Raw genomic sequence first — 25,062 nt, forward strand, 5'->3', positions numbered from 1 at the left:
CTTCAGTTGTCAGTGTTTTTTATGATTTTAGTGGTAAAGCAGAATATACAATTCCAACGATGATAAACTCCCAGCCGAGCCTACGTCCAATGGGTAGATCCTCTGGCATGTTTATTTTTTATCAACGCATCAATTTTTTGAAAATGTATGCCTTTATTACGATATTATTTATATTGCCTGAATACTCAACGATGATTAACACCACAGTTATGTGTGCTTCTGTCAGGGTTGTGGTCAAATGCATGTCATTTAAAGTCCATTGAGCAATTGAACAAAAATCCAATTCATTTTGAAAATGTTCCTTATTGCAAAAGCATGTAACAGAATTTGGGTATTCCAGAACTGTAATTTGCATGTAAATAAACATAACCCTGTTTTATGTTTTTAACACTGCAGATAGAATGCTCTGAGTGCCAGAGATGGCACCATTCAGCTTGTCTGGGGATGACAAAGAAGGACTTCAACAAAGGCAAAATAGAAAATGATTGGAAGGGGCCTCTTTTCTGTTAAATTAGAGACGTTTAAATAAATTACTGTTGTACCTTGTAACTACTTTAAATGTGTAACTGCTGCACTAAAAATGCAAACAGTGATTTGGTATACAATTTAAGATTGTAAACCTTGTCTAACTTCAGATAGAGCAAATTGCACTTGAAATTAACATTTCTTTAAAGTTATTGCAAATAAATGCATATTTTAACTTTTTTCTCAGACAATCACTGAATTAGATTTCTTCATCTGTAAATGCAATTTTTGAGATGTTATGTATTTCTGTCAAATCAAAACTGGAATTTCTATTCAAGGCAAAGGTTGTAAAAGTATACTAGACATTTATAGAATAAATCATATCTAGTTTGATGTTTATGTGACAAATGGTGAATTAGTTATTGATTTATACCGTAGTAGCAGCCTACAAGGTATTGCATACTGATACATTTTTTAAGAGCTCAACCTACTCGCGCATCGATTGGCCAGGTGGACTCTTCTGTCGGTTTTCATTGGTTTGTGGTAATAGTATTTCACTCATGTTTTGCCATGTAATTTCCTATGAATATTGTGTGTGGTTGCTGGCGTAGGTGCGGATCATTTATAACATACGAAGTGGAGAAAGACAGTTGTCCAGACGAGAGGATGCGCATAAAATAATCTATTTTTTCTTCTCGCTCCCTTGTGAATGCCATGATGTGGGAATGGAATTTCTAACTGAGGCAGGAGTTTGCGTGTCCAAAATGTAGACATTTGCATGTAACAAAGAGAAGAGGATAAACCACTAAGAATGTTTTGCACAAAATTGAAAGACCTGAAAATCTCTGGAGAATGTCCATTCGCCGGTATTGGTCGTGTGGACGAACCCGGAGACTTTGAGGAACGTACAAGTGACCATACCGGGGATGTACTGGCAATTTCCAAGGATGTGTATGGACATGTATCGGAGGTGCTACCTCAAAGGAAGACAAGCAAGACTAGAGTCAATCTTCATTCATTAGGGGAGAGCATCCGCAAGTTAGCATGTCCCGAGGTAAATTGAGATTGTGCTACAATAAATACATTTCTCAAAAATAGAATCAGAATTGACTGTTGTGCACTGTTGTTGAGTGTCGTCTCAGAAGAGAGCAGTTCATACCATGGAACATGTACATTAACCTATCGGAACTAATCTCGAACCAAATGATTTGTTTGCTGTTGTGTTAATGTGATTGCAATGGGCCAAACTATAAGATTTCTTATACACATATATTGTCAATAAACTTCTGGACTTGTTGTTTTCCAGTTTCAAAGACTGCATACTGCCTTTCTGCAAATGATGAAACAGCATACGTTAGACAAGAAATGGTAAGAACTAAGTCCAATAAATGCTGGCGAAATTAACGATTTAAACTATTCTGCCCTGATATTTAATTATTGTCAAAGGTCATGATTATAAGAAATGACTATGTTCAGTTATGTTCAATTGAATGCGGTCAGCTATTATTCTTATTGAATACCTATTGACTGCGTGCCATGCATGGATGCTCCATGCATAACGACCTGTATATGGTCAATCAGCAAGATGGCTTTGAAGAGAATACAAGGAATAGGAAAAATTGTCAAACCTTTGGTTAAGAAACAGTTTTTCATAACATTACATGGGATTTCATGGAATAGGATATCTAAACCCATTCATTCATGTGGTGAGTGCAGTGCTTACTAATATAACACTGATGTCATTTCTATCCACAGCCCTTCCGTGTGTTATGCAGACATCTGTCAAGATAGGACCTTTGATCGACCAGAGCATTTACTGGAGATCATGAAGAATTATTCTCTCAAAACAGGTATTGTGAAGCTGATCAAATTCAAACAACACTGAACATGAGTTGCTTTTATTCCGTTGTGGGTGTTGTTAACATCTGTTATATTCATGCCTCTGTGAAACAAGACACATTTGTACCTTGTGTGGACAATACAAATATTATATTCTATTGTTTTCTATTCGTATCAACAGTATTGTATTGTATTTTTATTTACATCATGTTATTCTATTATATTACATTTGCTCTCCTTTTACGACCAGGCATTCACATGGACGCTTTGAAAGTCTCCCTTGGCGAGGAGCTGTTCCAAACGTGCTTCGACGAGGACAGCCATATTCTGCGGGTGGTGGGGGGAGCCCTCAGTGACTTCCTGAACAGCTTCAATGTCCTGTTGAAACAGGGCATCGTCCCAAACCCGCCAGAACCAGCCGCTCTGCAAGCCAACCTAGACAGAATAACAGATAATGTAAACAACGAATCAGCGTCGGTGCTGTGCCTGGACAAGGATCTGGGTCTGCACACCGTCTACTACTTCAACCCCGGGCAGACCACGGAGTTCTTCTTCCCTGGGGTCATCAAGGCGGCTGCCCGCCTGCTCTACGACACCACCGTGGAGGTGTTCATGGACATGGAGATGGAGATGGACCTTCAAGGAGGCACCAAGGAGAGCGTAGGCCCCTTGCAGTTCCAAGCTGGGCCCCGGCAGCCCAGCCTGCTCTACTCGGTGGTGGTGAAGGATGCCAAGAGCCTGAGCCCCAGTCCCATGAGGGCCACGTCGGTTGGGACCATGCCCACCTCGCTCTTCTCCTCCACCTTCCCTTTCCACCTCTTTCTGGATCAGGACCTGTGCCTGTTGCAAATCGGGGACGGCCTCCGGAAGAGGCTTAGCCGGAAGGATGGCCTGAGGCGGCCCGCTGCCTTCCAGGAGAACTTTGCCATCGTCACACCCCAGATCAGGTGCACCTTCCAAGGCATCTTGACTATGCTGAACACACAGTTCATCATTCGGATAAAGCACCAAGGGGGCTCCATGGCCGATGACACAGGGAGGGTATGACCCTATTTTGACTGGATATCAGACCTGGGTTCAAATAGTATTTGAAGTCTTGAGTGATGCTTCATTGAGCTCGCCTGGTTCAATGGAACCAAGTGCAAACCCACCTATTCGGCAGTCCAGGCAGGCTCAAGCTAACCTAACATAGCAGCCATAGAAAGACGCCTGAGTGGAGGTCCCACTATTGCTTTTCAGTGCAAAGTTAGGTGGAAAATACTGTATCCCTTGAAACATCCACTTTTTTTGACTCAAGCAAACACTCAAAGTCTTTGATTTGCAAAACCATTTGAACTCAGGTCTGCTGGATATGACCCTTTGGAGTTGAGACGAATGCCTAACAAGGTATTGAAGGTTGTCTAATGCAGGTTTGATGTTAAAAATAGCCCTTCAGAAAGGCAAAATGCCACGTTGTTAATTAGTATGTGCTAATTAGCGGAATGCTCCCCCTGAGGTAGAGAACAATATAAGCCCAGGATGGAATTGGACAGCCGGGTCTCATAGACTAGACGTAACATAGTAAATCTAAATCCGGGACACTAAAATTAATATGATATGGTACGTTTGGTATGGTTACATAAGTCGGATGGTTACTTAAGGCATAAACAAAAGTAGGGAGGTTGGTCAGGGTGGATGGGTAGGCGTATAACGCAAACATCTAGCATCCCAAAGGTTGCAAGTTCAAATCTAATTACAGACAACATTGGCTAATTAGCAACTTTTCAACTAGGTACTAATTTTAGCTACTTTGCAACTACTATGTTAGCTAACACATCCCCTAACCCTAACCGTAACCCTTTTATCTAACCATTTCTCTAACCATAATTATTATAGCTAACCCTAACCTTAACCCTTTAACCTAACTCCTAAACTTAACTCTAACCTTAACCCCTAACCCCTAGCCTAGTTAATGTTAGCCAGCCAGCAAATGTTAGCCACCTAGCTAGAATTCGTAACATGTCATACGTTTTGCAAATTCGTAACATATAGGACATTTTGCAAATTCTTAACAAAAAGGACATTTGCAAATTCGTAACATATAATATGAATTGTATTCATAACATGTCATACAAAATGGCTGATGGACATCAACAACTGAATATATACCATACCAAACATAACATATGTGTCTTGGATTTACGTTCAGAATAATATGAAATGCTCTGAGACCAGGTTGAATTGGAGGCACTATGTCAAATCAGTTCACCCATCAAAGTCTCTTATTTCTTCCAGTGAGTCAGACCATTCGTAGAACTACAAAGAAAATCTGTCAACAGAAATAAATGAATTAGGTGTGACCATTCGCCTCATGCAGCGCGACACATGTCCTTTGCATAGAGTTGATCAGGCTGTTGATTTTGGGATTTTGATGTGCTGCTAGAGATTATTGTCTTGCTGGAAGATCCACTTGATCTTGTATTCTTAACAGTCCTCTGCCTCCTGGCAGCGGCAACCAGGTTTTTGGCTAAAATGTCCTGGTACTTGGTAGTTCATGATGCCATTGACTTTGACAATGGCCCCAGAACTAGTGGAAGCAAAATATCCCCATAACATCAAAGATCCACCACAATATTTTACAGTAGGTATGAGGTTATTTTCTACAAATGATTCGTTCTTTTGATGCTAAACCCACCACTGGTGTGAGTCTCAATAGCTCTATTTTCATGTCATCTGACCATAGCACTGGTTCCAATTCAATTGCCAATACTGGTTAGCAAAGCTATTTTTCTTCCATTGGTCCTTGGGCCCTTGTTAACTTTACCAAGTATCAGGACATTTTGACCAAAAACCTGGTTGCCTCTGCCAGGAGGCTGAAACTTGGCCGCAAGTGGATCTTCCAGCAGGAAAATAACCACTTAGCACACATCAAAATCCACAAAGAAATGGTTAACTGACCACAAAATCAACATTTTGCAATGGCCATCTCAGTCTCCATACTTGAACCCCATTGAAAACCTGTGGTTTGAATTGAAGAGGGCATTGAATTGAATATATCAGTCCATAAGAGCAGATGAAGGATATAAAGGATCTGGAAAGATTCTGTATGGAGGAATGGTCTAAGATCCCTCCCAGTGTGTTCTCCAGTCTCATAAAACATTTTAGATAAAAGCTCCGTGCCGTTATCCTTGCAAGGGGAGGGTGGTGGAGTTTTGAAAACAAGGGGTGCCCATATATATTTTTTAATGACTTGTTAAACAAAATCTCTTTCTCTGAACAATTGTATTTGAGAATACAATGTAGCTCACTATTTGTATAATTTATTTTATACAGTCTTTTTTGCTAATCTTTATCAAGTGTGCCAATAATTTTGGACATGACTGTGTATGTACCAATTAGCATGGAGTACCCGGACAAAGCCATTTATCTCATGTCTTGTTACCCTCTCTTCTAGCTCATGGACCTGAAAGGCCAGATGATCTGCATCTCAGAGTCCAATGTCATCCTCTTCCTGGGCTCGCCGTGCGTAGACAAGCTGGAGGAGCTGACTGGCCGTGGCCTCTACCTGTCTGACATCCCCATCCACAACGCCCTGCGCGACGTGGTCCTGGTGGGCGAGCAGGCCAAGGCCCAGGATGGCTTGAAGAAGCGCCTAGGCAAGGCCAAGGCGGCCCTGGAGCACGCTCACCTCGCCCTGGAGGAAGAGAAGAAGAGGACAGTGGATCTGCTTTTCACCATTTTCCCGGGGACTGTGGCCCAGGAACTTTGGCAAGGCCACACGGTGGATGCCAGGGAATTTGAGCATGTCACCATGCTGTTCTCGGACATCGTAGGCTTCACGGCTGTGTGCTCACGATGCACGCCTATGCAGGTGGTCACCATGCTCAATGAGCTGTACACACGCTTTGACCACCACTGCGGGGAGCTGGATGTATACAAGGTGTGTTACAGCAAGGCCCAAGGAAACTCAGGGAACTTCTCAATCAAAATCAGATTTACCGGATACAACTAAACATTGTGGTTATGCTTTATTTTACAAAGTGCCTGGTAATTACTTGGAATGATGAAGGTGAAATTAAATTCATAATAATAACCACAGAATACATTTGTTTATGGGGATAGATTGAATGAATTGAAACACTATGCACCACCCACCATTTGGTACAATGTAGTGTGTGGAATTCCTACCAATTAAGTACCAGAAAGTACCAGGTTATAATATAATTACTCAGTCTAACAGCAGTTAAAATGGAACAGCAAAAATGGCCTTACAGTGTAAGAAAGCAAGATTAGGTTTTTTATACAGCTAAAATTTACATTATTGAGAAATGGACTCCAAATGTGCCCAAATGTTGCTATAGTCTTATTCCACAACCCCTGTTACCGGTTTTGGATTGAATGAATAAGGCCCTCTATATAATCTTATGTTAATATCAACCGTTTATTTTTAGAACAACAATTTATGTTGTTGACTACAGACCCTTGCTGGCATTCCCATATTATGTTGATCCCATCATGAATACAGCTTCATTTGAATTGAATTAGCCATGGAGGTCTTAAGGTAAGAAATGCTTCATGTTGCTCTTCGAAAGCGTTTCATAAGAACGTGTTTACTGATATGAATCATTTGAGAGTGGAGGCTTGTCTACCTCATGCTTTTGCATAATTTAGCAATAATTCATCAATGTATTAATATAGACAATACTCAACAGTTATGTCTTGACCAAAGAAATTTAGAGAGAATAATAGTTGTGTATTCTTAAGTCATCAATAATTAAAAGGTCTACTCCAAAATAAGAGTAGGATCCATATAAAACAGATGCACAGGCTCCAAAAAGGGGAAAGATCATGGTTGTTTCTTCTTCTGTGATTTAGGCACAAAAGTACTTTAAATTCATGGTAGAAAAGTTATTTTCGTTGCGTTCTCTCATAGATTCCACAAGTATTGGACAAAAATGACACAATTCCACCATTTTATTTGGGTTTATTATTTCTTAAAGAACAGACTGTACTTGTCTCATGGCCAAACTTGCTTGCTCTCAGCCAACTGTCTTGTAATCTGCGGGGAGTTTGGTTAATGTAATCAGTGTGTCACTGAAGTATAACAGAGGAGAGCAGCATGTCTGACAGATCTTTCGTAAAGTACTGGGAAGTCAGAGGTTCCTTTAGGACCTCTGTTTCCACTCCCGATCCAAAAATAGATTTTGTCTGCTTTCCAAATGGCACTCTAGTCCCTTTATATTGCACTACAAACACTGTATAGAATGCCATTTGGGACATTCGACTTTGTTCACCTCAACCACTACCACACAACTGTCGAGTGCTCTCCTGCTCCAGAGTAAAACACCTCCCAGAATAACTATTTTGATGCTAATTCACACTGATTAAATTGGCCCTGTTGATTGTTTTAATGTGTTTGTGTTCGAATGTGTCAACATCTCTACCCGTAGGGGAAGACTGTGTGACAAATTAAAATAGGTACAGTAGTTTTTGCTCACTTGATTTGACGTGTTTTCCATTACTTGTGCTTCTCATTAGGAGGTTATGAATTGGAATGGTTTAACGCACAAATCAAGGAATTAAAAGGGCAAAAAAAAACAATCCTTCAACATAAAGTACTATGCATACACCATACAACTATTATTCTCTCTCTATACAGTCAATGTATAAATTAAGAACAGGGTCTGTAGACCATGGGGGCAGGTCTTAAATAAAAAAAAGTTTAATAGAATTAAACAAGATATTATACAAGTCTTGTGATGAAGTCAACTGTATGTCATGTAGTTTGCCTATGGGATATTAAACTATTATATTCTACTGTATCTAGGTGGAGACTATCGGTGATGCGTACTGTGTGGCTGGTGGCTTGCACAAGGAGAGCGAGACTCACGCAGTGCAGATTGCCCTCATGGCGCTGAAGATGATGGAGCTGTCCGATGAGGTCAGGACGCCCACTGGCGAGCCAATCAAGGTGAGTGTTACGGCTTACCTTCTTCACAGTGTGAAACCATCAATGGAAAGCCCCTTTCAGAACGGCACTGAGTAGCACAGGAAGTTGCCTGGACAGTTTTGTACACAAAACAGATTTTCAGGCTTTTCTACTGTTATGCCATTTGCTCAAAATGTAGACAAAATTGTTCCCTGGTAGCTGGTTTTTATTTATATCAAGAATGACAATATTTTCATCTCAAAGAGAGCAACTCTCCATTTGGGCTGATCTATGACACGCTAGCACCTGCCCCATTAAGAGGGGAATGAGGCGACCTCAGAGTAATTTTCTTCACACACACAGACAGAGATGTACATGGGGCTGAAGAATGGTAATGGTTCTGAAACAGGAGAAATAGAGGTAATGGATACAATGTACACAATACAATAAGGGTTTCCAACAATTTCCCCTAGGGTCCCCCTTTTCACATTTGATTAGTTATTGTTTATTGAGATAGCCTTGCAAAAGTATTCGACCCCCTTGAACTTTGCGACCTTTTGCCACATTTCAGGCTTCAAACATAAAGATATAAAACTGTATTTTTTTGTGAAGAATCAACAAGTGGGACACAATCATGAAGTGGAACGACATTTATTGGATATTTCAAACTTTTTTAACAAATCAAAAACTGAAAAATTGGGTGTGCAAAATTATTCAGCCCCTTTACTTTCAGTGCAGCAAACTCTCTCCAGAAGTTCAGTGAGGATCTCTGAATGATCCAATGTTGACCTAAATGACTAATGATGATAAATACAATCCACCTGTGTGTAATCAAGTCTCCGTATAAATGCACCTGCACTGTGATAGTCTCAGAGGTCCGTCAAAAGCGCAGAGAGCATCATGAAGAACAAGGAACACACCGAGCAGGTCCGAGATACTGTTGTGAAGAAGTTTAAAGCCGGATTTGGATACAAAAAGATTTCCCAAGCTTTAAACATCCCAAGGAGCACTGTGCAAGCGATAATATTGAAATGGAAGGAGTATCAGACCACTGCAAATCTACCAAGACCTGGCCGTCCCTCTAAACTTTCAGCTCATACAAGGAGAAGACTGATCAGAGATGCAGCCAAGAGGCCCATGATCACTCTGGATGAACTGCAGAGATCTACAGCTGAGGTGGGAGACTCTGTCCATAGGACAACAATCAGTCGTATATTGCACAAATCTGGCCTTTATGGAAGAGTGGCAAGAAGAAAGCCATTTCTTAACCTCTCTGATCTCCCAAACCCGGATCCGGTATCGTGACTACAGCCTCAAGCTCATTACCATAACGCAACGTTAACTATTCATGAAAATCGCAAATGAAATGAAATAAATATGCCATCTCTCAAGCTTAGCCTTTTGTAAACAACACTGTCATCTCAGATTTTCAAAATATGCTTCTCAACCATAGGAAAACAATCATTTCTGTAAAAGTAGCTAGCTAGCGTAGCATTTAGCGTTAGCATTAGCGTTAGCATCCAGCACGCAACATTTCAACAAAAACATAAAATCCTTAAAATAAAATAATTTACCTTTGAAGAACTTCGGATGTTTTCAATGAGGAGACTCTCAGTTAGGTAGCAAATGCTCAGTTTTTTCCAAAAAGATTCTTTGTGTATTAGAAATAGCTCCGTTTTGTACATCACATTTGGCTACAAAAAAACCCTGAAAATTCAGTCCTCAAAACGCGAACTTTTTTCCAAATGAACTCCATAATATCGACTGAAAACATGGCAAACGTGGTTTAGAATCAATCCTCAAGGTGTTTTTCACATATCTCTTCGATGATATATCGTTCGTGGAAGCATGGTTTCTCCTCTCAATCAAATGGAAAAAAACCAATTTCGACGCAGGACACCAGGCGGACACTTGGAAAATGTAGTCTCTTATGGTCAATCTTCCAATGATATGCCTACAAATGCATCACAATGCTGCCGACATCTTGGGGAAACGGCAGAAGGTCTAAGCTTATTCCTGTCGCATTCACAGCCATATAAGGAGACATTAGAAAACAGAGCTTCAGAAATTCTGCTCATTTCCTGTTTGAAGTTTCATCTTGGTTTCGCCTGTAGAATGAGTTCTGGGGCACAGATTCTGAAACTTCAGAGTGTTTTCTTTCAAAAACTGTCAAGAATATGCATAGTCAAGCATCTTTTCGTGACAAAATATCGCGCTTAAAACGGGAACGTTTTTTATCCAAAAATGAAATAGCGCCCCTAGAGATCCAACAGGTTAAAGATATCCATAAAAAGTGTTGTTTAAAGTTTGCCACAAGCCACCTGGGAGACACACCAAACATGTGGAAGAAGGTGCTCTGGTCAGATGAAACCAAAATTGAACTTTTTGGCAACAATGCAAAACGTTATGTATGGCGTAAAAGCAACACAGCTCATCACCCTGAACACACCATCCCCACTGTCAAACATGGTGGTGGCAGCATCATGGTTTGGGCCTGCTTTTCTTCAGCAGGGACAGGGAAGATGGTTAAAATTGATTGGAAGATGGATGGAGCCAAATACAGGACCATTCTGGAAGAAAACCTGATGGAGTCTGCAAAAGACCTGAGACTGGGACGGAGATTTGTCTTCCAACAAGACAATGATCCAAAACATAAAGCAAAATCTACAATGGAATGGTTCAAAAATAAACATATCCAGGTGTTAGAATGGCCAAGTCAAAGTCCAGACCTGAATCCAATCGAGAATCTGTGGAAAGAACTGAAAACTGCTGTTCACAAATGCTCTCCATCCAACCTCACTGAGCTCGAGCTGTTTTGCAAGGAGGAATGGGAAAAACTTTCAGTCTCTCGATGTGCAAAACTGATAGAGACATACCCCAAGCGACTTACAGCTGTAATCGCAGCAAAAGGTGGCGCTACAAAGTATTAACTTAAGGGGGCTGAATAATTTTGCACGCCCAATTTTTCAGTTTTTGATTTGTTAAAAAAGTTTGAAATATCCAATAAATGTCGTTCCACTTCATGATTGTGTCCCACTTGTTGTTGATTCTTGACAAAAAAAATACAGTTTTATATCTTTATGTTTGAAGCCTGAAATGTGGCAAAAGGTCGCAAAGTTCAAGGGGGCCGAATACTTTCACAAGGCACTGTATATTAAATACACCACCAGCTTTTATAATTGATTTTATTATTTTGTTTAACTTGACAGACCTTGACAGAACTCATTACATCTTTTAGGTAGGCTATTTAAAACCTGTTAAGTCTACCCCTTCCTTTTTCGAACATTCTGTTAAAAATCGCGCAACTTTTCAGCGTCCTGCTACTCATGCCAGGAATATAGTATATGCATATGATTAGTATGTGTGGATAGAAAACACTCTGAAGTTTCTAAAACTGGTTAAATCACGGCTGTGACTATAACAGATTGTGTGTTTCATCAAAAAACGCAAGAAAAACTGCTCTCTGAAAGCTAAAAATAATTTCCATGCGTCACTTTCATGGGTTGTTAAAAGGGCACAAAATGAATTATGGATCTGCATGCAATTCCTACAGATTCCACACGATGTCGCCATTGTCATTTTCAAGAGACTTTTTTCTTGGTAAATCCAACTAACTGGATTCAATTTCTTCCGGTCTCCACCAGGATGTTTTGAATGTACACATTGGCAGCCATTGATTTGAAGACGAGGAGCTATTGAATATACATCGCCCTGTAATCATTTTGATAGGTATTAGTAAACGTTTACTAATACCTAAAGTTGGATTACAAAAGTATTTCGAAGTGTTTTGTGAAAGTTTATCGTCGACTTTTTTAATTTAAAAAAATGACGCAGCGTTTAAAAACAATGTTTTTTTCTGAATGACACAGCTTCCATAGAAAGCTATTTTGGGTATATATGGACCGATTTAAACGAAAAAAAGACCCAATAGTGATGTTTATGGGGCATATAGGAGTGCCAAGAAAGAAGCTCGTCAAAGGTAATGAATGTTTTATATTTTATTTCTGCGTTTTGTGTAGCGCCGGATAAGCAAAGTCTTTGTTTACGTCGCATTCAGGCATTTTGAGGTGTTGCATGCTATCAGATAATAGCTTCTCATGCTTTCGCCGAAAAGCATTTTCAAAATGCATCTGCGTCTCAAGTAGGAGCAAGAAGTTAATTATAATAATAATAATAATGCATGTGGAACTCTAGACTCGATTTCCCCAAAGGTTCTTCCGCTACCAAATATGTTTATATAAACTCTCAATTTAATTATACATATTCTCTTTTTCAGAAATTTATTAGATCAATTGATCGCGATATAGTCACACATTGTATAAGATTACTTCCCAGCCCCCCAAGTGGGGCAGTGGTCTAAGGCCACTAGAGATTCTGGGTTTGAGTCCAGGCTCTGTTGCAGCTGGCTCTGACAGGGAGACCCATGGGGCGGAGCACAATTGGCCCAGCGTTGTCTGGGTTAGGGGAGGGTTTGGCCGGCAGGGATGTCCTTGTCCCATTGCAGTGTACAGTGTTTCGATGAGACAAGACTGTAACTACCAATTGGATACCACGAAATTGGGGATAAAAACACAGATTATGGACCCAAAGAGTCAGTGATCCATGAATTGGATTCGTTCACTTTGCTACAGTTAATCATTAGCGTCATTGATCACAAAACAAGGGGTACACTACAAAGCAGGATCAAGGAGTTAGCCCGCTCTTTAGGAGAAGTTTAGCTTTCCTAATGAACTAGAAAATCAATAGTTATTTCTGGTTGTTTATCCAAAGTAGCTGGCTAACTCATAGATCCTGCTTTGTATTAGAGGACGACCGATTAATCGGAATGGCCGATTAATCAGGGCCGATTTCAAGTTTTCATAACAATCGCAAATCGGTAATTTTGGACTCCGATTTGGCCAATTTTTTAATTATTTTTTTAATATTTTTTTTTACACCTTTATTTAATCTTTATTTAACTAGGCAAGTCAGTTAAGAACACATTCTTATTTTCAATGACAGCCTAGGAACGATGGGTTAACTGCCTCGTTCAGGGGCAGAATGACAGATTTTTACCTTGTCAGCTCGGGGGATTCAATCTTGCAACCTTACAGTTAACTAGTCCAACGCTCTAACCACCTGATTACATTGCACTCCACGAGGAGCCTGCCTGTTAAGCGAATGCAGTAAGCCAAGGTAAGTTGCTAGCTAGCATTAAACTTATCTTATAAAAAGCAATCAATCAATCATAATCACTAGTTAACTACACATGGTTGATGATATTACTAGTTTATCTAGCGTGTCCTGCATTGCATATAATCAATGCGGTGCGTATCGTTGCTCCAATGTGTACCTAAACATAAACATCAATGCCTTTCTTAAAATCAATACACACAAGTATATATTTTTAAACCTGCATATTTAGCTAAAAGAAATCCAGGTTAGCAGGCAATATTAACCAGGTGAAATTGTGTAACTTCTCTTGCGTTCGTTGCACGCAGAGTCAGTGTATATGCAACAGTTTGGGCCGCCTAATTTGCCAGAATTTTACGTAATTATGACATAACATTAAAGGTTGTGCAATGTAACAGGAATATTTAGACTTATGGATGCCATCCGTTAGATAAAATACGGAACGGTTCCGTATTTCACTGAAAGAATAAACATCTTGTTTTCGAAATGATAGTTTCCAGATTTGACTATATTAATGACCTAAGGCTTGTATTTCTGTGTGTTATTATGTTATAACTAAGTCTATGATTTGATAGAGTAGTCTGACTGAGCGATGGTAGGCACCAGCAGGCTCGTAAGCATTCATTCAAACAGCACTTTTGTGCGTTTTGCCAGCAGTTGCCAGTATTTCTGTGTGTTATGTTATAACTAAGTCTATGATTTGATAGAGTAGTCTAACTGAGCGATGGTAGGCACCAGCAGGCTCGTAAGCATTCATTCAAACAGCACTTTCGTGCGTTTTGCCAGCAGTTCTGCTGTTTATGACTTCAAGCCTATCAACTCCCGAGATTAGGCTGGTGTAACCGACGTGAAATGGCTAGCTAGTTAGCGTGGTGCGCGCCAATAGCGTTTCAAGCGTCACTCGCTTGAAGTAGTTGTAGTTGAGACCTTGAAGTAGTTGTTCCGCTTGCTCTGCAAGGACCGCGGCTTTTGTGAAGCGATGTGTAACGATGCTTCAAGGGTGGCTGTTGTCGATGTGTTCCTGGTTCGAACCCAGGTAGGGGTGAGGAGAGGGACGGAAGCTATACTGTTACACTGGCAATAAATACTAAAGTGCCTATAAGAACATCCAATAGTCAAAGATGAATGAAATACAAATGGTATAGAGAGAAATAGTCCTATAATTCCTATAATAACTACAACCTAAAACTTCTTACCTGGGAATATTGAAGACTCATATTAAAAGGAACCACCAGCTTTCATATGTTCTCATGTTCTGAGCAAGGAACTTAAACGTTAGCTTTCTTACATGGCACATATGGCACTTTTACTTTCTTCTCCAACACTTTGTTTTTGCATTATTTAAACCATATTGAATATGTTTAATTATTTATTTGAGGCTAAATTGATTTTATTGGTGTATTATATTAAGTTAAAATAAGTGTTCATTCAGTATTGTTGTAATTATCATTTTTACAAATAAATAAAAAAATTGTCCGATTAATCGGTATCGGCCTTTTTTGGTCCTCCAATAATCGGTATCAGCATTGAAAAATCATAATCGGTCGACCTCTACTTTGTATACCCCTTTGGTTAGCATGCTCCAAAAAGCAGGCCTAAATCACATTCAGGTAACTTCTAAAACACAACTTTGTGCCCTGGGTGGTCAAGAAGGCGCTGCTTCTCGAACACACATACAGAACACACACACAGAACACACACATATAATGCTGCAATCCAACGCTCTCTGCTGTCTATCATGGGACTGCCCTACTCCTTCGGAGAGGATGTTAAACGGATATCTTGACTCTACGGTCATTACAATTTCACTCGTAAGAGTAGGGGTGTCCTGACCCCATTTCCATCATGGCCACCTAATCATCCCTGTCATTCCTAATTGGCATATGTCACCCCTCACCTCTACACCATGCTTTCTGATGTGTGCTGAGCCTTCCGGCACAAATGGTTGCCTTGCATGACCAAAGTGGGTGCCACATGGTGGTGGATGAGGTGAGTTTCCTCCCTACTATGAAAGCGCTTTGAGCATCTGGAAAATTGCTATATAAATTCAATCAATAAATCTATATAATAATTTGGCAAAATAATCCATTCAGAAGTAGGACATGTGGATAAGGTTATTTCACATAAAGCATCACAGCAAGGGAAATGTTCTTGAATTATTATCACAAATTACATTTCAATTATATTTACTACGGTCAAAATGTGATTTCCCGAAAAGATATGAGTTGCAATGACTTAATTGTCTTGGAAATCTTACTTTTCGAATATACAAATATTTATATTGGATTTTAGTTGATTTCACCTTATAGCTGTCACTTCAAAGGAAAACTTAATATAATCAATGAAGCTTTGATGTTGTAGTTTTTCCCCTCAGCACAAATTATATATTTTTATTTACAGATGCGAATTGGCCTGCACACTGGCTCAGTTCTGGCCGGTGTTGTTGGCGTGATGATGCCGCGCTACTGTCTATTTGGCAACAACGTCACATTGGCAAATAAGTTTGAGTCCTGTAGCGTACCTGGAAGAATCAACGTTAGCCCCACAACCCACAGGTGACTTAAAACTTCTGCAATTCCAAAATATTTTATAGTCAATTTCACTGCCAGATCTCCCTAAGCTCAGACACTAGCTAATGTTTTACATTTAAAAAAATATTATATTTTGAAAAGTCTTGTGTTTACACTTTGCATTGATGATCACATGTATCATTATGATGTGGTTATAATGCATCATTGGACTTGTCATTAGCATGTATGTATTTATAATGTATTATTTTAATGTCTCATTCATTTGAATCACACTGTATATCACAAAAGTCACACAGTAAATTATGTTTTGTGTGGTGCTCTTCAAATGACAAACTACCTGACTCACTGTGATAATAAAAGATGCACTGGCATTCATCAGAAGATAGACCATTAAACCCTATGTTGTCTACAGGTCTTGCCTGAATCTGTACTATTTGGTCATAGAATTTGACCCTAATTTGGCTGCCCAACATTTGTCATAGTCACTAAAGCCAAGGTCTTTACTACAAACATTATTGGATGTTCAGTGTGGTCTCTTTTTATGGACACAGTTGAAAACAGTTTCACAAAACACTTGATTGGCCAGAAAGTTCACCCACCTGCATTCCCAAGTCTGAATCTGTCCCCGATTGAAAGGAAAGAATGAAAACCAGAAGGTGTATGGTTGTTCTCTCGAACTGTAATAGAATAGCCCTGGCATTGGGGCCTCTAAAAAGTGTGTCCAAACATTACCTGTGTATTTGGTAGCACTTCCATAAAGTCCTTCTTGCACCTGTGTAATAACACTGTAATTACTACATTAACAACATTGTTACATATTAACTGCGGTGCTCTTTATTATTATAATGCAGTTACTAAAGTAATCTGTAACAAGATGTTATAGTGTAATTCGTGTAACTAGTGTAATTACAGTGTAATTGGTTGATATGTTACTGTATATTTTTTTGTAAGAAAGGCAAAACAACATTGTTCGTGTGTTTCAAGAGAACGTGTATAACTTCCTATCCAGTTGAGTTGCTTTTTGGTTTCAGACAGCAACTGTGTTATACAATACATTCATACACACGTTCTCACAGTACAAGATAAATAGTTTATGTGGCCTTGCACAGGAAACAGGATCCAATGTTGATTGAATAGAGAGCCCCATAGCCCCCATTTCTATCTGCAGCACACACTAAAACGTTATATTTACATTCATAATGGTTCATTTGTTCTTTTGGGTTTCCAGATTGCTGAAAGATTGTCCAGAGTTCGTCTTCATTCCCCGGACCAGACAGGATCTTCCGCCAAACTTTCCGCCGGATATTCCTGGTGTTTGTTACTTCTTGGAGGATTTTGATCAATGGTCGGGCAAAACCACAAGTGACTGTGAGACTGCTGAACCATGCTACAGCAATACAAACTTCATGGTTGAGAAAACATAGATAGATGATGAGACACAGCCACACCTGGGTTCAATTAATATTTGAAATCTTTGAGCGTTTGATTGAGCCTGCCTGGAGCGCCAAATTGGCAGAGTTTGCACTTTTAGCAATATTCCATTGGTTCCATCGTGCCATGCAAGCTCAATCGAGTAGAGTATTTGAAAGAAAACAAATATTTGTATCCAGGTCTAAATACAGCTAGCACCCGTTGCTGTAGATTTATTTAGGGGATGTAGAAATGTTGATTATTCTCTTACAAAATCGCTAGATGTACATTTTGTATGCTTTCACTGGTTTATTCACCTCACCAGATTCACGTAATTTCTTAAAACTGTAATTATACTACAACTGCCTATGTAACTACCATGTAAATACATACAGGTATTAATCACACATTGGGATAGTCACCCAAATTACAAAATTACATATTGGTTTCCTTACCCTATAAGCAGTCTATGGACAAATTAAGAAAGCAATCCATGCTTTAATTTGGATTAACTGGTCTCCAAATGCAAGTCAATATCCCTGCATTTTTCGCCTCATCTTGTCCTTAGACTGCATACAGGCTAAGTGCCAAGGAAACCAATATGTCATTTTGGAATTTGGTTGAACTATCCGTTTAAAGAGAATTACACATTAACTAATGTCACGGCAATGCTAGAACACAATGAATGTGCTTCCATTCCAATTAATATTTATTACTGTGATTAGTTTTGTATTGTCCAAGCGACAATAAATATTGTGATTAACAGTTTTGTTCTACTACTTGGAATATATTTTCAGTTTTCCTGCGAGCATAGTTATAGAACAGGTAACTGCCCAAATAATTGAAACACTAACATAAAATGCCTTAATAGGGCGTTGGGCCACCACGAGCCAGAATATCGTCAGTGCACCTTGGCATGGATTATATAAGTGTCTGAAAACTATCGGAGGGATGCAACACCATTCTTTCATGATACATTTGATCATTTGATGTTTTGTTGAAGGTGGTGGAAAACGTTGTCTCAGGCGCCGCTCCAGAATCTCCCTTAAGTGTTCAATTGGGTTGAGATCCGGTGACTGAGCATATGGTTTACATAGTTTTCATGCTCATCAAACCATTCAGTGACTAGTCCTACCCTGTGAATGGAGGCATTGTCATCCTATGTGGCATTGCCATGGTAGCCAAAATAATGGCCTGCCCAGCATTTTTATACATGATCTTAAGCGTAATGGGATGTTAACTGCTTAACTAACTCAGGAACCACACTTGTGTGGAAGCAGCTGCTTTCAATATACTTTGTATCCCTTATTTACTCAAGTGTTTTCATTATTTTGGCAGTTACCTGTAGTTTGATATTACACTGCAACAATGTGAGGATCAAACATTTGCTCAAAGTTTGTTTTGTATTTTCACACAAAGGAAATTATGTCCAAAATTGCACTCTATTCCCTCTGGACCTCAAAGCCAGTTTTTTCATTCTAACCCCTCTAATCAGGGACTGATATAGATCTGGGATACCAGGTGGGTGCAATTAATTATCTGACTTAATTGACAGTGACCAGTTGTTGTTGGGGGTTAGCTGCCTTCCTTAAGGGCAGAACAGCAGATTTTTCCACCTTGCCAGCTCAGGGATTCGAACCAGAGACCTTTCAGTTACTGGCCAAATGCTCCTAACTGCTAGGCTACCTGCCAGGCTACCGGCCACTAGTGACCCTGGTCAAAAGTTGTGCACTACAATACATAGAGAACAGAATGCCATTTCAGACACCGACTTGATTGTGACAGATGTGATGGTAGGCCTAAAGGAGGAGATCAGATGCAATTAGGAAAGTGGAATGGGGTCAGGTAAGGAAGAAAACAACATTTATTTTGTTATGTTCTATTATTACAATCATGTAGCCCTCGGTCATTATAGGCTGCACAACTGCACACAAAACATGGATCAGTAAACAGGAGGTAAAACTTGTCCACCCCTCAATATTTTTTTAAAAAAGCAACAGAAACACTGATTCCGTCCCTAACAGCACCCGATTACCTATATAGTGCACTAGCTTTGTGCAGTGTACTGAAAATACAAGGCCCATCCAAGTTGACCTGTGAGTCAAAACCAGTGCAACAGCACAGCAGCTTTGACTAAACGACGGCGATTGTGTTCTTTCTTTGTCCTTTTTGGAACATCTTAAGAGATCTACAATCGATCTAAAAACAGTAATAAATGCTTTTATTAGTGGACATTTGATCAAATGTTTGCTTCAAAGAGGACATGTGACATGATAAGTATAGACTTATATCTAAACACTAGACAAATATTTATTGAACCTTTAGACAAATATTTAGACAAATATTTATTAGACAAATATTTATTGAACTAGGCAAGTCCGTTAAGAACAAATTCTTATTTACAATGACGGCCTACCACGACCAAACCCAGACGACGCTGGGCCAATTGTGTGCCGCCCTATGGGACTCCCAATCACGGCCGGATGTGATAGTCTGGATTCGAACCAGGGACTGTAGTGACGCCTCTAGCACTGAGATGGGCCCCCACTCGGGAGCCCAAAATATATAACATATACAGTACCAGTCAAAAGTTTGGACACACCTACTCATTCAAGGGTTTTTCTATGTTTTTACTATTTTCTACATTGTAGAATAATGGTAAAGACATCAAAACTATGAAATAACACATATGGAATCATGTAGGAACCAAAAAAGTGTCAAACAAATAAAAAAATAAAAAGGGGGAAGCTTGCAAGCTGAAGAACACCATCCCAACAGTGAAGCACGGGGGTGGCAGCATCATGTTGTGGGGCTGCTTTGCTGCAGGAGGGACTGGTGCACTTCACAAAATTGATGGCATCATGAGAAAGGAAAGTTATGTGGATATATTGAAGCAACAGACATCAGACATCTCTAGACATCAGTCAGGAAGTTAAAGCTTGGTCGTAAATGGGTCTCCAAATGGATAATGACCCCAAGCATACTTCCAAAGTTGTGGCAAAATGGCTTAAGGACAACAAAGTCCAGGTATTGGAGTGGCCATCAAAAAGCCCTGACCTCAATCCTATAGATAATTTGTGGGCAGAACTGAAAAAGCGTGTGCGAGCAAGGAGGCCTACAAACCTGACTCAGTTACACCAGCTCTGTCAGGAGGAATGGGACAAAATTCAACTCATTGTTGGAAGCTTGTTTCTACCCAAAATGTTTGACCCAAGTTGAACAATTTAAAGGCAATGCTACCAAACACTCAATTAGTATATGTACATTTCTGACCCACTGGAAATGTGATTAAATAAATAAAAGCTTAAATATATCATTCTCTCTACTATTAATCGGACATTTCACATTCTTAAAATAAAGGGGTGATCCTAACTGACCTAAGACAGGGACTTTTTACTAGGATTAAATGTCAGGAATTGTGAAAAACTGAGTTTAAATGTATTTGGCTAAGGTGTATGTAAACTTCGGACTTCAACTGTATGTGGCAGGGTCTACAGACTATCACAGATTACAAAAAGAAAACCATTGCAGACATCAACATCTTGCTCCCAGACTAATTAACCAACTTCTTTGCGTGCTTTGATGACAATACAGTGCCACCAACATGGCCCACTACCAAAGACCGTGGGCTCTCCTTCTCCGTGGCCGACGTGAATAAAACATTTAAACGTGTTAACCCATGCAGGGCTGCCGGCCCAGACGGCATCCCTAGCCGCGTCCCCAGAGCATGCTCAGACCAGCTGGCTGGTGTGTTTACTGACATATTCAATCAATCCCTATCCCAGTCTGCTGTCCCCACATGCTTCAAGATGGCCACCATTGTTCCTGTTCCCAAGAAAGCTAAGGTACCTGAACTAAATGACTATTGCCTCGCAGCACTCACTTCTGTCATCATGAAGTGCTTTGAGAGACTAGTCAAGGATCATATCACCTTCACGCTACCTGTTACCATAGACCCACTTCAATTTGCTTACCGCCCCAATAGGTCCACAGACGATGCAATCACCATCACTATCCCTATCCCTATCCCATCTGGACAAGAGGAATACCTATGTAAGAATGTTGTTCATTGACTACAGTTCAGCATTCAACACCATAGTACCCTCAGCTCATCATTAAACTTGAGACTCTGGCTCTCGACCCCGCCCTGTGCATTTGGGTCCTGGACTTCCTAATGGGCCGCCTCCATGTGGTGAAGGTAAGAAACAACATCTCCACTCCGCTGATCCTCAACACTGGGGCCCCACAAGGGTGCGTTCTCAGCCCTCTACTGTACTCCCTGTTCATCCACGACTGCGTGGCCATGCACACCTCCAACTCAAGTTTGCAGACGACACTGCAGTGGCAGACTTGATTACTAACAACAACTAGACAGCCTACAGGGAGGAGGTGAGGGCACTCAGAGTGCGGTGTCAGGAAAATATCCTCTCACTCAATATCAGCAAAACAAAAGAGATGATCATGGACTTCAGGAAACAGCAAAGGGAGCACCCCCCTATCCACATTGACGGGACAACAGTGGAGAAGGTGGAAAGTTTTAAGTTCCTCTGTGTACATATCATCGACAAACTGAAATGGTCCACGAACAGACAGTGTGGTGAAGAAGGCGCAACAGCGCCTCTTCAACCTCAGGAGGCTGAAAAAATGTGGCTTGTCACCGGAAACGCTCACTGACTTTTACAGGTGCACAATTGAGAGCATCCTATCGGGCTGTGTCACCGCTTGGTACGGTAACTGCACCCCCCCACAACCCCAGGGCTCTCCAGAGGGTGGTGCGGTCTGCACAACGCATCACCGGGGGCAAACTACCTGTCCTCCAGGACACCTGCAACACGTGATGTCACAGGAAGGCAAAAAAGATAGTCAGGGACAGGGACATTTCTGACCTGGTTACATGTACATTGAACAACACAGTAGCTTTTCGGCATGTTTTGTTATTTCTGTATAACTATTAACCATTGTAAAAGAGTTGGCTCTTTTACAATTGGGGTCAATAAGAAAGAAAATGTGTTTAGTGGGTGTGGTTGAAGAGAATTCCTTATTACGTGATTCTCGAGTATACTGTGCATTATAGGGAAATAATGCACGCCCTATAATTCCCTGCAAGACAATCAGAAACGAGTATTCAACAATGTCATGATATAGTTAAGCAATAAGGCACCTCAGGGGTGTGGTATATGGCCAATATACCACGGCTAAGGGCTGTTCCAGCACGACGCAACGCGGAGTGCCTGGATAAAGCTTTTAGCCGTGGTATATTGGCCATATATCGCAAACCCCCGAGGTGCCTTATAAACTGGTTACCAGCGTAATTAGAGCAGTAAAAATACATGTTTTGTCATACCTGTGGTATACGGTCTGATATACAGCCAATCAGCATTCAGGGCTAGAACCACCCAGTTTATAATCTATTCTACCTAGGATTTCTTTATATCATTTGATTGTGGCATTTAAATAGGTTGGTTTCGTTGTGTAGTCTTTCTTTTACACTGTATAATAACGTTTGATGGCACTGTTTTCATAAACAACGCTGTCTTCAGCGAGCAACCCTCATTTCTTCCTCAGTGGTCAGTTGCCGAGTGAGTATTTTTGTCCTTGAGCTCCCATTGGACACATTCGATGTCATTTTGATGAAGAATATTTTCAAGAATGGAGCCGCAACGTAACATCTGCAAACTGTGAAGGTGCCGTGTTGATTTAGACATAACAGTTTACATTGATAAGGAATCGTGAAGAACTGGTCGTAAAAATGGTATGTAAACATCAACATATTAGATTTCACGGCGACATTTGATTTCCATGGTTATTTTGATGTGTAGTGGTGCGTTTTCCCGTATGAGAACGAGCTATCAGCCTATGGCTACAATATCTGTTCACTGTAAATTAACACTGAAATTCGTGATGCGAGTGCGATTTTATCGTTCTAATATTCATGTTGCATCAATGAAAACATTATTTGCTGTTGAACAAGTCATTCCAATTTACAGTGGAATCATAACACTATCATCACTCTACATTTTTGACATACTTGTATTTTCTGATTTATGTTTCTCTATTTCTGTTTTATATCCGTTTTTAGTATGGTTTTGTCAATCACGCCTTGGAACTACTTGTATTACGAAATTATGGCGAAGACGTGTGGGAAGACATCAAGTGAGTTCAAAGATTTGTTTTGTATTTGTGATTGACACAGGGCATTTGCATACCATAATTCAAAGCAGAAAGTGAAAATAAAAACGAAATGTGGCCATGTTGCAAAATGCAAAACAAGGAATCAGCAGGTATGTTCAGTAGATAGATATGTTAGTAACACATTAAGTTGTTCCTATAACTGTGTGTAGCAGCATTGCAGTAACACACTTTACACACATGAACGCATAGATTTTGTATTGTAGATATGTGGTAGGAGAGTAGCTTAGTGGCTTGAGGGCAGACAATGTGTTGTGAAAAGTTTTATGAAATGTACGATTTTAAATTGTAGATAACTGCCTTAATGTTACTTAATAAATACAAATTACACTACTGCTTAAGTAATTACCATGTAATAACAATTGCTTACTTTACATTTTTACTTTACATTTTAATTTAAGTTATTACACTTTAATTGTGTTTACTACATTGTCTTGATCACAACTTTATGTAACCTACCAATATGACATGGATAATAATGCAAAAATATGTCAATTAACCATATTATAGTTTTGAAATCAATAATCTCCCCCTATTGCTAGACAGAGTGGATAACGAATGGCCATGTCATGACCAGCAGATATAGTGGGCCTATCTAACTTATACCATGTGACCATAAATCACCATAAATCACCAGCAAACATAAAAGAAAACTATATATATAATTCATCAATTCATTATTAAATGACACCACTATAAGGCGAGCCATATTTTTACTCATCATTTCATTTTCATTAGCTTTCTAATAGTGGTGATAAAGGGAGGTTGTTGCATTATGATAACAAAGTGCTCAAATATTTGGCAAGATCCAAGTTTATTTTTCTTCCTCAGTCTTTGCTGTTCCAGGACCTAGACTTCCATCCCATCCTATCCTATAAGAACAGAGGCATAGCTGCCTCTCCGAAAAACGTGTTTTGAGGATTCTGGTCATTTTTATCGCCCAAAAACATTGTGCTGCAATATTTCTCAACCTTATCTTGGCTGACGTAATTCAACATTATTACATGCGTAAATATTCAAGCTAGGTTTTATTTTCAGATCTTGCATCTCAGAGCAATTGAAAAAGTAATTCTTATTTTCACTGCATTTTTATGTTTGTTCAGCAGATCACATTCTCAGAGAAAGTGGTTGCTAGCCAGCACAGCAAATCAGTATTGTTTTCTCAGATCAATTCGGTAATCAGGTCAAATAGACCTCATTAGGATATATAACAGGCTTATTTATTAGCATGCCAAATACATTTTCTCATTGTAACTTCTAAATATAGATAATCCTACGATGCAGTTAGTGCTCAAAGGTAGATTAAGGGTACTGCAACATTCATGAAGTTGTCATGACTGTTTTCATAATGTTGTTATGAAGGCCTTATGTATACCCCCATAAAGTAAAGTGATACGGATTGTTTTTGTTTGGACCAAATAAGTGTAGCTATCACTTTACTGAAGGATCCTTATGTATGATTCATTTAAGGCTTTTATAACAGCTATTTAAGATGTTATAACATCAGCCATAGGCATAAACAACGGCATACAATGTTATGAAGCTTGT

General features: G+C 39.8%; 2 protein-coding genes across 3 annotated transcripts in view; both read left to right on the forward strand.

Moving 5' to 3' along the window:
- Positions 1 to 1,047: 1,047 nt before the first annotated feature.
- Positions 1,048 to 18,090, forward strand: LOC139374929 (guanylate cyclase soluble subunit alpha-1-like). Its single transcript, XM_071116174.1, has 8 exons — positions 1,048 to 1,519; positions 1,772 to 1,833; positions 2,221 to 2,315; positions 2,555 to 3,345; positions 5,738 to 6,223; positions 8,111 to 8,254; positions 15,785 to 15,939; positions 17,144 to 18,090. The coding sequence occupies exons 1-8, from the start codon at positions 1,277 to 1,279 to the stop codon at positions 17,337 to 17,339; spliced, it is 2,172 nt and encodes a 723-aa protein (XP_070972275.1). The 5' UTR covers positions 1,048 to 1,276; the 3' UTR covers positions 17,340 to 18,090.
- A 4,859-nt stretch (positions 18,091 to 22,949) lies between these two features.
- The window catches only part of LOC139374930 (guanylate cyclase soluble subunit beta-1-like), a 65,832-nt gene continuing 63,719 nt past the window's right edge, over positions 22,950 to 25,062 (forward strand). Inside the window, exons 1-2 of one of the 2 annotated variants that reach the window (XM_071116175.1) lie at positions 22,950 to 23,077; positions 23,405 to 23,478. In XM_071116175.1, the coding sequence (XP_070972276.1) occupies positions 23,075 to 23,077; positions 23,405 to 23,478 (77 nt within the window). In that variant the 5' untranslated portion in view covers positions 22,950 to 23,074. The remainder of the gene's footprint in view (positions 23,078 to 23,404; positions 23,479 to 25,062) is intronic. The other variant, XM_071116176.1, reaches the window with a different exon arrangement.

Source organism: Oncorhynchus clarkii, chromosome 19 (assembly GCF_045791955.1).
Source record: "Oncorhynchus clarkii lewisi isolate Uvic-CL-2024 chromosome 19, UVic_Ocla_1.0, whole genome shotgun sequence".
NCBI lineage: Eukaryota > Metazoa > Chordata > Actinopteri > Salmoniformes > Salmonidae > Oncorhynchus > Oncorhynchus clarkii.